Source organism: Hemitrygon akajei, chromosome 17 (genome assembly GCF_048418815.1).
Source record: "Hemitrygon akajei chromosome 17, sHemAka1.3, whole genome shotgun sequence".
NCBI lineage: Eukaryota > Metazoa > Chordata > Chondrichthyes > Myliobatiformes > Dasyatidae > Hemitrygon > Hemitrygon akajei.
Genome location: NC_133140.1, coordinates 48,527,608 through 48,543,691, shown reverse-complemented (window position 1 = coordinate 48,543,691; position 16,084 = coordinate 48,527,608). Strand labels below are relative to the sequence as shown.

At 43.9% G+C, this 16,084-nt stretch overlaps 1 protein-coding gene across 3 annotated transcripts in view; it reads right to left on the bottom strand.

Moving 5' to 3' along the window:
• Positions 1-16,084, bottom strand: part of abcc12 (ATP-binding cassette, sub-family C (CFTR/MRP), member 12) — a 181,509-nt gene that overhangs the window by 91,914 nt on the left and 73,511 nt on the right. For 2 of the 3 annotated variants that reach the window (XM_073070064.1, XM_073070063.1), the window contains exons 2-6: positions 11,292-11,431; positions 10,315-10,473; positions 10,078-10,225; positions 3,998-4,231; positions 1,997-2,170 (exon numbers count right to left, since the gene is read on the bottom strand). In XM_073070064.1, the coding sequence (XP_072926165.1) occupies positions 1,997-2,170; positions 3,998-4,231; positions 10,078-10,225; positions 10,315-10,473; positions 11,292-11,386 (810 nt within the window). In that variant the 5' untranslated portion in view covers positions 11,387-11,431. The remainder of the gene's footprint in view (positions 1-1,996; positions 2,171-3,997; positions 4,232-10,077; positions 10,226-10,314; positions 10,474-11,291; positions 11,432-16,084) is intronic. The other variant, XM_073070066.1, reaches the window with a different exon arrangement.

Here is a 16,084-nt window from a genome sequence, read left to right as displayed (position 1 = left end):
CTTGTCTTTTAATTTAGCACTTAACTCCCTGACTCACTTTGCAGGACCTCGTCACCCCTCATTGGTACCGATTTGGACCAAGTGTGGCTGCTCACACTCCCAATTAAGAATGCTATGGACTCGATCCAGATGTCCCTGACAGTGACACCCGGAAGGCAACAAGCCATCTGGGAATCCAGTTCTTGTCCACAGACCCTCCTTTTGGTTCCACTAACTAGCAAATCCCCTGTTATTACAGCTCACCTCTTCTCCCTACTTCCCTTCTGAGCCACAGAGCTCAGTGCTGGAGATTTGACTGCTAAGGCCATTCCTCTGCTGGATTATGCCCCCAACATTATCCAAAGCAATATACCTGTTGTTGAGGGGAATGGCCACAGTGGTACTTGGTACTGGCTGCCTATCCCCTATTCTCCTCCTGATGGTCTCCCAGTTACCGGTGTCCTGTACTTTGGGTGTAACTACCTTCCTACATGTTCTGTCTAGCAACTCCTCAGCCTCCTGAATGTTCCAGACTACATCCAGTTCCAGCTCCAACTCCTTAACACAGTCTGCTGGAAGCTACAGTTGGATTCGCTTCTTGTCCCCCACAGTTGTCTGTGGCAATGAATTCCATAGAATTCTCTGACTAAAGAAATTCCTCCCATCTCCATTCTAAAAGGACTCTCCTCTATTCTGAAGCTGTGCCCTCTGGTCTTAGACTCTCCCACCATTGAAATCATCCTCTCCACATCCACTCTATCAAGGCCTTTCATCATTCAATAGGTTTCATTGAGGTCACCCCTCATTCCTCTGAATTCTGGCAAATACAGGCCATCCTTTTGGAACAGAGTTGAGGAGGAATTTCTTGAGCCAGAGAGTGGTGAATCTGTGGAATTCATTGCCACAGGCAGGTGTGGAGGTCAAGTCTTTATGTATACTTAAGGCAGAGGTTGATAGATTCTTGTTTGGTCAAATCATGAAGGGATGCAGGGAGAAGGCAGGAGATTTAGGGATGAGAGGCAAAATGGATCAGTCATGATTAAATTGTGGAGCAGATGGACCAAATGTCCTAACTCTGCTCCTACATCTTATGTTTTTTTGGTAGATCAGTGAAGGAAACTGCTGCTAATATAAAGAAATAACTAAGAAAGGGAAGAAATTTTAATGGAGAACCTGTCATAGATATAGAATTCAATTACGAGAGCATGAAATACTGCAGATTTTAATAGCAATATGAATGAAAAGAGCAAAATAATTATTTTTCTGGTGGCATTCATTAAAAATACTAATTGCATGCCATCCATTGCTAGTTGTCCTACAGCTAAAATTAAATTAACATTGATAGCACCCTAGATGTAACAGGATTCCATAATCTTAGAAGTGAGAGAAAGTATGACAGGAAAAGGGCATTTAAATTTACACCACATCACAAACGATAGGTGTGATATCTGTGTTGGGGTATGATACAAAGCAGACTGGTGTACAGCCGTTTGTTTTGAACTCTGGAAATTAGAAGCAGACAGAATGTAAAATGTTTCCAATATGACACAATTTTTTTTTGTAGAATCACAAAATGATTTTAGCACAGTAGGAGGCCATTCAACATGTTAAGCCTGTCCTGGCTCTATTAAGAGCAATCCAAGTATTCCCACATCTCTACTTCTCACCAAACCCGGCAATAATTTTGTGAACTTCATGATCATTACAGCAACACTGGCCTCTCGCTACGTTCCCCTTCTCCAATCTATACTCCCACCATCCACTCTCCAATTTAAAACTAATTTATCTCTGTTTCCTGATTTAACCTGAAACATTAACTCTGTTTCTCTTTCCAAAGTTACTGTCTGAACTGCTGAGTGTCTCTAACCTTTCCTGACTTTTTTTCAGATTTCCAGCATCTTCAGGTTTTTTTACTTTTGCCTTAAAAATTAAGATTATTTTATTTGAGGTAACACATATAAATTGTCTTATGCTTTATAAATTATAAGATGTTTTACATATTACTTCAGTACTATACCTGAAAGGGCAATAATAAGATATAAACAACAATTCCCAATAGCGATGTAGGTCCAAGTAAAATATAAGCATATACTATGCAACTGAGCAGCAACACTGGTGTACCAAATAAAAGAGGACAAAACAAAGCAGCTTCAAATATTCGATGGCTGTCATTTGATAGGATGTTTATAACCTGTGTAAACAAAATAAAATGTATAAGCTTAATTTCAAAGAATTTGATCACCCTTTTAGCCTGATTTCATATAGTTCCTAATTATTATAAAATTCCAGTAGACAACATCATTTCAATCCCAAGTTTTGTCACAGATTGTTGTTGCTTTGGGGAGAGATTTTCAGACCTTAAGTCCTAGAAAAAAATCATAAAGGGTCAGAATTCTGGCCCAATAATTGAATTACCATCACAGTTTGGCAGACTGACTCCAGGATGGTAATACGGCAAGTATAATGCAGCAGGTCCGGAACATTTAGAGATGAGGTGAAGCTGACTGAGCTCCTGGTATCTAGCAGACTGAAAGGGAGACACTGCAGTGATGAATGCTGGTGGAATGTACCTTGATATTGGAAGAGGTTCCATGGATCTGGTATTAGAGAAGAAATTTAGTCTAGAAGTGATAGACTAGGGGTTAGAAGCACTGTTCAGGTTCTTAGCAACTTGATGCACCAAGGAAGTATTTTTTCATTCTAGGGCATTCAAATTCCAAAGTCATTTAGAGTTCTGTGTTGTGGTTGAGAAGGTAGGTCAGATATTGCTCCAATCTGTATCCAGATTGTATAGTAGGCATCTTTCATGGCTTTAGATTTTCCAAAGGACTCTAATACCATGAAATGCATTGGAAGTGATTTGAGAAAATGCCATTACACTCCTTCTTTGGCCCAAAGTCACATGGCAATCACTAACTTTACTCATATCAAGGTCACACAGGTCTAGGTTGCTGCAAAATGGCAATAAAATTCAGGATTCAAGATCATTTAATGTCATTTCCTGTACACAATTATAAGGAGAATGAAATAATTGTTACTCTGGATCCGATGCAGAACAAAACAAACACACAACAAAATAAAGAACACAATAATAATAATAATCATCATCATCATCATCATCATCAATATCGTCATCATCATCATCACTATCATCACCAACACCATCACTATCATCATAACTTACCAAAATCTTGCTTTAACATAAAAGAAACAATACCTTACTATAAATATAAGCCTGATCCAGTTCTAGAATCAGAGTCCCATATATTATATTACAACTGATCCATTATTACAGATAAAACAATGCATAATAACCATCTGGATATAATAATATGGGATAAACAAGCAAGAATAACTTGCTTAATAGATAGAGCCATTCCAACACACAAAACATACAGCAACCAAAAGTGAAAAGCACCAGAACTTTGTTAAATTAAAAGAGGAAATTGAAAGACTTTGGAACATTAACAGCACATACTGATAGTAATATCTACAACTGGTAACACACTACACAATTGAACAATTAGGCCTACACAGCAATATTTATGTAAATCTTCAGAAAGTCACAATACTAAACACCACTAGAATAGCCTGAAAGTTCCTTGCAATTGACAAATGAGTGTGCTTAGTTAAGCCTGTACCTTAGGTTTTACCAGCTTGAGCTGAGAAAAAGTAAAAGTACAATAATAATAAGAATAATGGTAAAACACATAATAATTTTTAAAATTATTAACACACAAGAGTGCACTAGACTTGGCTGAGTGCAAAGCCAACGTGCAAATGGATTATTTATAACCATATAGCTTGAACCAATATTTCAGCTAACTATGTATGAACAGTTTTAGTTGTATCTGATATTGGGACTCATGGAAGAGATGACTGACACCTTTCCAGAAGAAATAAACAGGAAAAATCTATGTGACATTTATCATCAGGCTGCCAACATGCTTTCTCACAGCTTTAATGTACAGTGATTAAAATTAACAGAGCACATCTTACGTTGCTGATCAGTGCCTACCTCACCAATGGAACTGTTGCTTAAGCTTTTAAGATGAACCAGCTTACTGAAAGCTGATGTGGAGATGGCAACTTTTAATCGGATAGCTGTGTGATAGTTGATAGCCCACGATGCTGAGAAGGACAATATTTTAGAGAGCTCTGTTGTAAATATTGCAAAGCACAGACCAATTCCATAAACAAGATTTTCAGACTTCTCTTCCACGTGTTGGAGGATAGCATGAATCAGCACTGCCTATATATTAAGAAAGAGAAGTAGCAATTATACAGTAAAAACGTGGTGCCTTTTTTTGTACTCGTTATGTTGAAACATTTTGATGGGTCAGGAATGGGAAGATCTGTTTTGTGACTATACAACAATAAGAACCAAAACCTGAATCCATGCTGTTTTTTTTGTGCAGGGAGAAAAATAGAGCAACCTTATAGTTAAAGGAAAATGAAGAGGAAACAAGGCAAAAAAAAAAGTGAGAGTTAGAGGTGTGAACATAAAACTGGACTTGAGGTAAGTTCCTGGGGTCTCAAAGAAAACAAAAAATAAACTTAAATTTGAAATTTCAGGGACCAAGTCCAAATGACTACAGTTAAAGATAAAGGTGAGGTTTATTTGTTATATTTATATCTCTTTTACATGGCAACATTTGAGAGGAAACCAGAGCATTCAGCAAAACCCACTGGTCACAGGAAGATCAGTGAACAGGTCAGGATCAAACCCAGGCCACATGATCAATGGGACAACTGCAGGACTATAGCACCAGTGTTGTGGTGAACTACATATACCTGTCTGGACACGCCCCCCCCCCCCCCCCCGCTGACTGCTCCTGTGGCTCCTCCCACTGACCGTGGCTCCTCCCACAGACCCCGGTATAAAGGCGATTGGAGCCTGAGCCCTGCCCTCAGTCTCCAGGATGTAGTATGGTGGTCAATTGCTGCTTGTTCTTTCTTCCAGTCAATAAAAGCCTATATCTCGCCTCACGTCTCCGAGAGTTATTGATGGTGCATCAATTTTATTGGCTGGAAGTTTAAAGCATGGACAGCATTTTACGTCCGGAAAAATTAGACCTTGATCCTCAAGACTCCGAAGCAGCTCTTGCCTTTGAACTCTGGCTTGCATGCTTCCAATCATACTTGGAACAGATTCCAGTGATTGAGCCTGCCACGAAGTACAAAATATTACTATCTAGAGTAAGTCCGAAAGTATTCTCCCTTATCAGGGACCTACTGACCTACCAAGGGGCATTGGACGCCCTCAAAAGACAGTACCTGCGGCTGGTGAACACCGTCTATGCAAGACATTGCTTAGCGACGCGACGACAGCAACCTGGCGAGTCGAGCGGGCAGTTTCTCCGGGCCCTACAGACACTCGTGCGAACTTGCGACTGCAAAGGTCTGACGGCGGAACAACATGCGGAGCTGCTAGTACGAGACGCCTTCGTTACAGGGATCAGGTCAGTGTACGTGCGCCAGCGGCTGCTGGAAAATGCCGATCTTACCTTACGCTCGGCGATCGAGATGGCCGACACGCTGGAGGCTGCTCTGCACAACATTGACGCTGTCCAGCCGTGCAATCCCCCGCCGGTTCCGTGGACACTGCAGACCCTGCCGCCGCTAGTTCCCGCAAACGAATTCACCACCGCCGCTGCCAGTCGTGAGTCCACGAACTCCCCAAACACGACCACAGCTGCTGCCAGTCGCAAGTCCACACAGTGTTACTTCTGCGGATTCGAAAAGCACCCCTGAAAACGCTGCCCGGCCCGAGAAGCAACCTGCTCCAGCTGCAGGAAGAAGGGCCATTTCGCCAAGGTCTGTAAGTCTGAACCACGAGCGGGGTCGGGCAGCGCTGCATGTGAGGCATGGGGGCCGCCATCTTGGTCGCCGCGATCTTGCCTGCCCACCTCGTGCGAGGCATGGGGGCCGCCATCTTGCCTGCCTGCCTCGTGCGAGGCATGGGGGCCGCCATCTTGCCTGCCCGCCTCGTGCGAGACATGGGAGCGGCCATCTTTGTCGGCGCCACCTCGCCCCGCCCCCGACCCACGGGTGCTTACCGGGCACCAAGACGGCAGTTCAACTCTGGCCTCCGTAACCCTCGACCAAAGTGCCTCACACCAGCTTGCAAGGTCAATGATGGACATCCTGGTGGAGGGGCACAGGACTAGCTGCCTGTTTGACACGGGCAGCACTGAGAGTTTTATTGACCCAGACACTGTGCAACGCTGCGGACCTGTGACACGGCCGGTAAGCCAGAGGGTCACCTTGGCTTCTGGGTCGCATTCCACAGACATCCGGGTGGGTTGTGTAGCGACATTGGTGGTGCAGGGCACAGAATATCGGAACTTGGCGCTACTGGTCATGCCTCAACTGTGCGCGCCTGTGCTATTGGGGCTCGACTTCCAGAGCCACCTGAAAAGCGGGCCCCTCCCACCAATCACTGTCAGAAATCCTCAGTTTTGTGGGGCTTCGTCATATACCCCGCTACTGACCACACACACACACCAAACCACACATCCCACCCAACACCATGCCGACAGCTGCACTACCGACACCACTTGCAGCCTCTCCACCCTCAAGATCCCTCCCCCACCGCTGTTCGCCAACCTGACCCCCGATTGTAAACCTGTGGCAACTAAAAGCAGGAGGTACAGCGCGGGGGACAGGGCCTTCATTAAGTCGGAGGTGCAGTGGCTGCTCAGGGAGGGGATCATTGAGCCAAGCACATGTCCTTGGAGGTCCCAGGTGGTTGTTGTTCGGACCGGGCAGAAAAATAGGATGGTCGTGGACTATAGTCAAACCATCAATAGGTTCACGCAGCTTGACGCGTACCCCCTACCCCACATCGCGGATATGGTCAACCAGATAGCTCAGTACAAGGTGTACTCGACAATAGATCTGAAATCCGCTATCACCAGCTCCCCATCCGCCCAGAGGACCACCCCTACACTGCCTTCGAGGCGGGCGGCAGGCTCTATCACTTCCTGCGCGTCCCATTCGGTGTCACAAATGGTGTCTCTGTCTTCCAGAGGGAAACGGAACGGATGGTGGACCAGTGCCAACTGAAGGCCACATTTCCCTATCTGGATAACATCACCATCTGTGGTCACGACTGGCCGGATCACAACGCCAACCTCCAACGATTTTTCCAAGTGGCCAAAGCCCTGAACCTTACTTATAACAGGGACAAGTGTGTGTTCGGAACCACCCGACTCGCTATCCTTGGGTATGTTGTGGAAAACGGGGTCATTGGCCCTGATCCCGACCGTATGCGCCCCCGTTAGAACTCCCTCTTCCCACCACCCTCAAATCCCTCAGACGGTGCCTGGGCTTCTTTTCCTATTACGCCCAATGGGTCCCCCATTACGCAGACAAGGCCCGCCCCCTGGTCAAGTCTACCACTTTTCCCCTCTCTGCTGAGGCCCGCGCGGCCTTCAGCCGCATTAAAGGGGACATTGCCAAAGCAACGATGCATGCGGTGGACGAGACCATTCCCTTCCAAGTAGAGAGTGACGCCTCCGATTTCACACTGGCTGCTACCTTCAATCAGGCAGGAAGGCCGGTAGCATTCTTCTCTCGTATCCTTCAAGGCCCTGAAATTCGGCACTTCGCGGTGGAGAAAGAAGCCCAGGCCATAGTGGAAGCTATTAGGCACTGGAGGCACTATCTCGCCGGCAAAAGGTTCACCTTGCTGACCGACCAGCACTCGGTTGCGTTCATGTTCAGCAACCAACAGCGGGGCAAAATCAAAAATGATAAAATTTTGCGGTGGAGAATAGAACTCTCCACCTACAACTATGATATCCTGTACCAGCCTGGAAGGCTCAATGAGCCCCCTGATGCCCTATCCCGGGGAGCGTGTGCCAGCGCATAGCTCTACCAGCTATACGCCCTTCATGCACATCTTTGCCATCCGGGGGTCACCCGATTTTACCATTTCGTGAAAGCCCGGAACCTGCTGTACTCCCTTGAGGACATCAGGACGATGACCAGGGACTACCAAGTCTGCGCTGAGTGCAAACCGCACTTCTACCATCCTGAAAAGGCGCAACTTATCAAGGCAACCCGCCCCTTTGAACGACTGAGTGTTGACTTTAAGGGCCCCCTTCCCTCCACTGACCGCAATGTCTACTTTCTCAACATTATCGACGAGTACTCGCAGTTCCCCTTTGCCATCCCCTGCCCCGACACCACTGCCACGTCCGTCATAAAAGCCCTGCGCCAGCTCTTCACTCTGTTCGGATATCCCTGCTATATCCACAGTGATAGAGGGTCCTCCTTTATGAGTGACAAGCTGCGCCAGTACCTGCTGGCTAGGGGCATTGCTACTAGTCGGACCACGAGCTATAATCCCCGGGGAAATGGACAGGTGGAGAGGGAGAATGCCACAGTGTGGAAGGCCACACTTTTAGCCCTTAAGTCAAAAGGGTTGCCGGTCTCTCAATGGCAGGAGGTCCTCCCCGAGGCACTCCACTCTATCTGCTCCCTGTTACGTACGTCCACCAATGCCACCCCTCACGAGCGCCTATTCTCTTTTCTCTGGATGTCTGCCACTGGGACCACCCTACCAGCTTGGCTGACATCCCCAGGGCCAGTGCTGCTCTGGAAACATGTGAGGAGCAATAAATACTCCCCGCTGGTCGAGAGGGTTCACCTTCTACATGTGAACCCCCAGTATGCCTACGTGGTCTTACCTGATGGGCGGGAGGACACAGTCTCCGTCCGCGACCTGGCGCCTGCAGGAGCAGCAGACCACTACCCCGAACACTCCACAGTAACTATGAACTCTGTACCCGAGGTGACACCGCGCACACTGAGCTCTACACAGACTCCTCACGACACTCCTATACCGGGCGTTTCGCACGCACATATACCAGTCGCCTCGCTCACGCATGAGGGGTCACTGACGCCTAGTGGGCTGACACCTCCAGTTAGGCCGGAACCAGCACAACCACCGTCTCCAGTGCAATCACCACCGGCACCTGTGCAATCACAGCCGGTGCTACGTAGATCGCAGCGACAGATTCGACCACCTGATAGACTTAACCTGTAAATATACTTGTCAGAAACTTCAGCCCATGGGGACTCTCTTTTAAAACAAAGGGGGGGGTGAATGTGGTGAACTACATATACCTGTCTGGACACGCCCCCCCCCCCCCCTAGTTGACTGCTCCTGTGGCTCCTCCCACAGACCCCGGTATAAAGGCGATTGGAGCCTGAGCCCTGGCCTCAGTCTCCAGGATGTAGCATGGTGGTCAATTGCTGCTTGTTCTTTCTTCCAGCCAATAAAAGCCTATATCTCGCCTCACGTCTCGGAGAGTTATTGATGGTGCATCAAGTGTACCACGCAGTATAAATTCCTACTGGCAATGGCTGGGAAAGGAAAATTAAAACCAAGACAGAGATCTGGTGCAAGCTTACATATCCCCATGTTTCAACTGTTTCTGCCACCCGCCCACCCATTCTGGCTTTGCTAGGTTGGTGCCAAATAGCGGCAGCTCCTTTCTCTGATTCTCCAACCTCCAACCAATTGTGTTTGTGTTTATTTTATGAATGCTTGCTAAAACCAGCAAAAACATTTTTCCTGTCCATGTGATTTGCACAATGTTGCTGATATAAAATTTCAGAAAATTTAATATCCAACAGGAAACACTGATCCAATAATTCTATTAATGAAAATATAAAAATGTCATTGTGCTTTTAGGTTTAAAGTATGTTTGATTTTTATGTGTATTTTGTTTCCAATAGTTTTGAATAATTTCAAACCATTATATTGCAATGAGATTGAAAAAAATGATGAACTCCATAAAAGTAATTTTAAGAAATCTCAGTGACAGGGAAGATGTTTCAAATAGTTTTATTAAATGGTGGTGATATAGTAATCGCATCAATTTTCATAAGGTGGGATTCATAAAGTTAAGGTTTATTTAATATAAGTTAAGTTTATTTATAATTAACTTATATTCTTTTAGGCATTAACTTCTATTTAAATACCGTTAGGTATTATATACTTAAAACCCATGTTAGCTAAAGGTATTTGACTAAAGGAAAGACGAAAATAATGGATAAGCTCATTTCCATTCAATGTCTACTTACCGGTCCCAAAAAACCACATATCATACAAATAATTGTGCATATTAGATTCATGAGAAGCCTCGTTCGTTGAAACTGTACAGCAACTTTTTCCAAAGAAGCTTTTTTACTGCCAACTCTTTCCACTTCCTTCTCCCAAAGATGCATAAATCTGTAAAAATTCATAAGGTGATGTCAAAATCCATTTTGTATTTTGTTTTTAATTGCAAGTGACTGAAATATATTTCTGTATTTACATACCTTTTGGCGTTGACATCTGAACAGTTGAACTTGGAGAGAGGGGGAATTGTATCTTGAGTTAGTACCTGTTTAGATGCCTTTAACATTATTGGTGTCAGCCATTGGAATGTGATGAATGAAAGTAGTCCAGCATCATCTACTGCAACAGGAGAGGGGTTCCTGGAAGATATTTTATTTTACAAAATATGGTGTAATTAATTCTGAAAATTCCAATGGTCTTTACATTGCAGAATAGATATGTAAGGGGTTTCTTCTTTATGTTACTGCATATGTTAATAAAAATGGCTTCATTTGTTTGTTAAAAGTAAGAATGCTTCTTTGTTATGATAACTGGAGAGGGAGTGCTTTATCTCGAAGCTTGTTTGGGTTAAAATTACTGATAATGAGAATTGTATTCATTTATTAACCAATTGGGATAGATGTTATTCTCTCTTCTGGGTCTGTAAGCTATTGTTGGCGGGCTTTTGGGGAATCGGCGTGAGGGGGTGAGAGAGAGAGGATGCGATGCTGTAAGCTGGGCAATGGAACGGACCCCGAGTGGGGGTCCGAGGCCAGGGTTTTTGGTGAGGAGAGGAGACGAAGACAGATGAGCCGGGGGTGCTTGGTTGATCACTTCAGGTGGTCCTGAGCTACGAGTTGAGGAGGTCTGAGGGGATCGAATGGTGGCAAGAAGACTTCGTTAATTGAGCTCCAACGGTTGTGCACGAAGTGGTTTGGACTTTGATAAGTTTGGCGCCTTTTACTTTTCCTTTTATATTGTATCTCTATTAAGTACATAGTTCTAGTAAGATCTATAAAGTGTAATCATTTAATCGCATATGGTGTACTGTCTGTTATTTGGCGTGGTGGGGACATCACACAGCATCCACACAAGCTGATTACCCAGTTTGGCGAGGCCAACTGCTGCTCCCCCCTAGACGGAAGCAAGCTGAGTGAGCCTGAGGCTTACCGGGGGTTACAGATATCTTGTCACTTACTTTGGTTTTGGACGAATTGGAAGCAGTGTTTTCAAACTTTGAAAGTATTTGTGATGCTTCTTTGGAACCTCTTCATTTTTCTCTGCGAATTCCATTCGGTTGACTTGTAGCAATGTAAATCAATATTGGGAAAGATTCACCTGAAATTAGGTAAGTTACTGATATAAACAGAGGTAGAGCACTGGAACAGGCCTATCAAACCATTTCATTCACAATGATTATTATCCGTTCTTTGACACTAATTCTATTTTAGTTTCATTATTTATTCTCTCCACATTCACATTTTAGACATGGGAAGAAATAGAAGCACAGAGAGGAACCGCATACAGTCAGGGAGAATATACAAACTCAACACTGATAGTACCAGAGATAAGCATTGAATCTGGATATCTGGCACTGTGAGACGGCAGCCAGCCTAACTATGCCCACTGTGCCGCCAGTGCAAAGTAAGAGGAGTTCTTCCCATTTTAATTGCTATGCCAGAGATCTTAATCTGTCTTTTTCATGGTTATGCTAAATATTGCACATACTTTGAAAATGTCAATTACTGTGCCCATGATCTGTTTTTTTTTATCAGTTATGGTATTGTCTGCACTGTTGTAACTGTATGTTAACTATAACTATATGTAACTATGTGGTTTTGTGTAGGTCTTGCAGCTTTAGTTTTTGGTTTGTTGGGTGGCAGAGTTAGTGTCCTGACTTGGTGTGTCTGGTAGGTTTGGAGCTCCTTTCCGGGGAACGCGCTAAGATGGTAGCGCGATATTAATACGCAGCAGCCTCTCCGGACTCTGGATTTGGGGATTGCCAAACGTTATGTGGATTTTCTGGTGTAGTCTGGTTTGTCACATGCTTTTGTGATATCATTCTGGAGGAACGTTGTCTCATTTTTTTAACTGCATTGCACTTGTGGTTTCTAAATGACAATAAACTGAAATTCAATTCAATACTTGTTGGACTGAAAGGTGTAAAAATCATAGAACTGACAAGTAATGTTGAGGTTGACAGGGCATTAGAAAGCATCTTGAAAAGTAGCTTCAGGGACCAGCAGAGAAACCCCTCCACAGCACTGAAGCCCGTGTCTGGCAGAGATTCCTCCTGGGCCACCTCAGAAATTTTGGACAGTAAGGAGTCAGCTGGCTCACATTTGGTGTTTTCCAGGACTAGCATCTTGAGGACTCCAGGTGGGCTGACAATTTCTCGACAAGGACTCTCTTGGCAGGCAGCAACTTCAATCACTTCTCGATAGTAGCAAATGTCAATGATGAAATTCACCATCATCTCAATGTACCAATACTGTTTTTGGCCATGTAAACAAAACAAGATCAAGTCCTTAAACCTGGCAAAAGCTCAAAGTCACCCAGGCAGCAGCAATCCTTGAATTCCTTTACATTTCTTAGTCATGGACAGTCTAGTGGAGGGTCGGGAAAGCTATAATAAATCTATTTCCATAAAATCTTTTCAACTCACTGGTAAGATAAGCAAATAACTCTAAATTTTGAAAGTCTGTATGCTCCTGTCAGAATAGCAGGCAAGGATAACAGGATTAAGAAACCTTGGTTTTTGAGAGCTGTTGATTGCCTAGTTAAGAAGGAGGAGTTGTACAGCAGGTATAGGCATCTTAAGGGACATGAGGAGTAGAAGATGCAATCTCCCTTCTGACTTGTGAAAACCCCTAGCCCATGAATACACAAAAGGGGGAAGCAAAAAGCATTGGGGTTGATATTGCTGGCTGCAAACCCCTTTTTCAGGAGTATAGATGAGCCAAACCCAATGTAAATAGGGGAAGGATTGCATACATTAGAAACTACCCTATGACACATGTGACAGAATCTTTGGGCCCACGTTGTCTTGATCAGCTCCTCAGGGTCAAAGAACTGGAGTGAAAGAAGTCATCACTGATCCCGAGGGAATGCTGAAGAAAAAGGAGAAGTCCATTTCACATATCCCTGCAACAACGAATTGAGATCAGGGCTGTGTGAGGCCGAAACAAGAGCTTTTCTCAGGTATTCCAACATGCATCTTTAAAAACATGTAAGTGTTGGCTCACTTTCCAGAGCTATGAACCCTGGTCCCGTCCTTCCTACGTAATAATGGAATGTATCTCCTAAGTTGAAATGTGGCAGACTTTGTTGGATTGTGTACACCCAGGAGTTTCTTGAATCAGTATGTCTAGCAAGAGGATGTTCCATACTACATCTGTTTTTTGGGATATGAGCCTGGCCAGTGACTGAACTTTCACTGAGAGACCAGCTATTAACCACAACTATTAACAAGGCATCAGGGGCCATTCAGCCTTCTACTGATTCCATTAATATTTATATGCTCTTAACCCCAGTTGCTGACATGTGCAAAGAAATGGAAATAGAGTTTAACCTGACAGAAAGTAAAGACACAGAGCACTGGTAATGGCAGACCTTTAACAGTGCTGATGAGCAGAGGGTTCTTGAAAATCATGTCCATAGTTCTCTGAAAGTGGCTGCACAGGTTAATATGGCAATAAAGAAGGCATCTGGTATGCCTGCCTTTAGGTGTTGAGGCATTGAGTTCAACAGTTGGAAACTTACATTATATTTTTATAAAACTCAATCTAAGCCACATGGAGTTCTCGTTGCTCCATTATGGAGGGTTTGGAGAGGGTGCCGATCTGGTTTACGAAGATACTGCTTGGATTAGAGGGCATGTGCTATAATGAGTTTGTACAATCTTTATTTTCTCTTTAGTGTCAAAGGCTGAAGGGAGACGCAATAGAGGTTTACAAGAGGCATAGATAGAGTAGACAGTATTTCCTTCCCAGGTCACAATGTCTAATTCTGGAGAGCATGCATTTAAGATTAGTGGATGTAATTTCAAAGGAGATGTGTAGGGTAATTTTTTTTCAGAGAGGGTGGTTTGTGCCAGAGGTGATGTGATGGTGGTAGCAAACACAACAGAGGTATTTAAGAGACTCAGAGATAGGGACATGATCATGTATGGAATCGAGGGATATGGATCTTGTGTGGGCAGAAGAGATTAGTTTATTTAGACATTTAATTAGTCTGGCACAACACTGTGGGCAGAAGGGCCTGTGCCTGTGCTATGTCCCAGCGTAACATACTTTAAATTGGAACTTAACCATTAGATGCTTTATGACATAATCACTGGGTTTGCAGCATAAAATCTGTTCTATGCTCTAGAATATCAACAAGAAAAAAAAATCACACGTTACACGAACCAGTTTCAAAATCAAATGATTGGCTTTAATTTCTGTCACAGATAAAAGTGCTTGCAGAGAGTACAATGAAGTTTGAATTCAATGCGAATGGTGAAGTGAATGGAGCACACGGGAAGCACATTTGGAGAAAGGGATTAGGCGAGAAATGTCCCTGAGAGGAAAATATAATGAAAAGTGATCAGCATGCAGAAAATGGGCACGTTATTCCAATCTGCAAAATCCCTTTCCTTACTTATACAGGCATTCCCTGCAGGCAACTGAATTATCTTCCAGATATGCATCACCCTCCAGGAAAGAGAATTTCTGCTAGTCGTATATAAACTGAGCCGCTTAGTCACAGTTCGACACAAACAGTTAATTTAATTGCATCCCCAAAGGCCTAAATCATCTCTTAGCTGATGCCTGAATTTTTGACAGCTGCCAACGTGAGAGATGTCACTCTGTATTAAAATTTGATGACTGGTGAAAGCTGAATAGCAGTTCAGTAAAGACTCGATGGGCTGAAGGGCTATTTCAGCGCTGTAGTGCTCTATGATTATATGAGTCTATAATTGAGTTTTGAATTGTTTATTCATTGAAATGGCAGCACTGATGACTTGGAGATATTAACTCTAACACTCCTATTATGCTAGTTGTGAATTTTACACAGTTAGTTACTGCATAAAGGGAGAACAATGGTAGTCTTGTGTATATTAAAGGCTTTAATAAAGTTTTCTATGTTTTCCAAATGAATGAACGTGGCACAATTTTCTCACAGCAGAAATGAGAACACATTTCTTCATTCAAAGAAGGAGGATATTGTCATTCAAGGTAAAATTGGATAGGTATATGGACAGGAAATGAATGGAGGGTTATGGGTTGAGTGCAGGTCGATGGGTGGGACTAGGTGAGAGTAAGCTTTCAGCACGGACTAGAAGGGCCGAGATGGCCTGTTTCTGTGCTGTAGTTGTTATATGGTTATGTAAAGGCTGGTGTACCTTTGTCCAAGAAGATTGTAAACTCTCAGTCATTGAATATATTCGAGACAAAGATTGATAGGCTGTTAGATATTTAGGGAATAAAGAGTAATGAGGTCAGTACACAAAGAGGTGCTGAAGTAAATGGTTGGGAGATAAGGCATAAAGCAGTCATAGAGCCATAGAAAAGTACAGCACAGAAGCAGGCCCTTTGGCCCATCTAGTCCATGCTGAAACCATTAAAACTGCCTACTCCCATTGAGCTGCATATCCCTCCATATCCCTACTATCCATGTACCTATCCAAACTTCTCTTAAACATTGAAATCAAGCTTGCATGGGACACTTGTGCTAGCAACTCGTTCCACACTCTGAAGAAGTTTTCCCTCATGTTCTCCTTAAACATTTCAACTTTCACCCTTAAGCCATGTCTTCTGGTGTAGTACATTCAGCCAGCGACTCATTCCACTGAGATGCAACAGTGAACGTCATAGGAAGTCATTCCTGCCTGTGGCCATCAAACTTTACAACTCCTCCCTTGGAGTGTCAGACACCTTGAGCCAATAGTCTGGTCCTGGACTTATTTCCACTTGGCATGATTAACTTATTATTATTTAATTATTTATG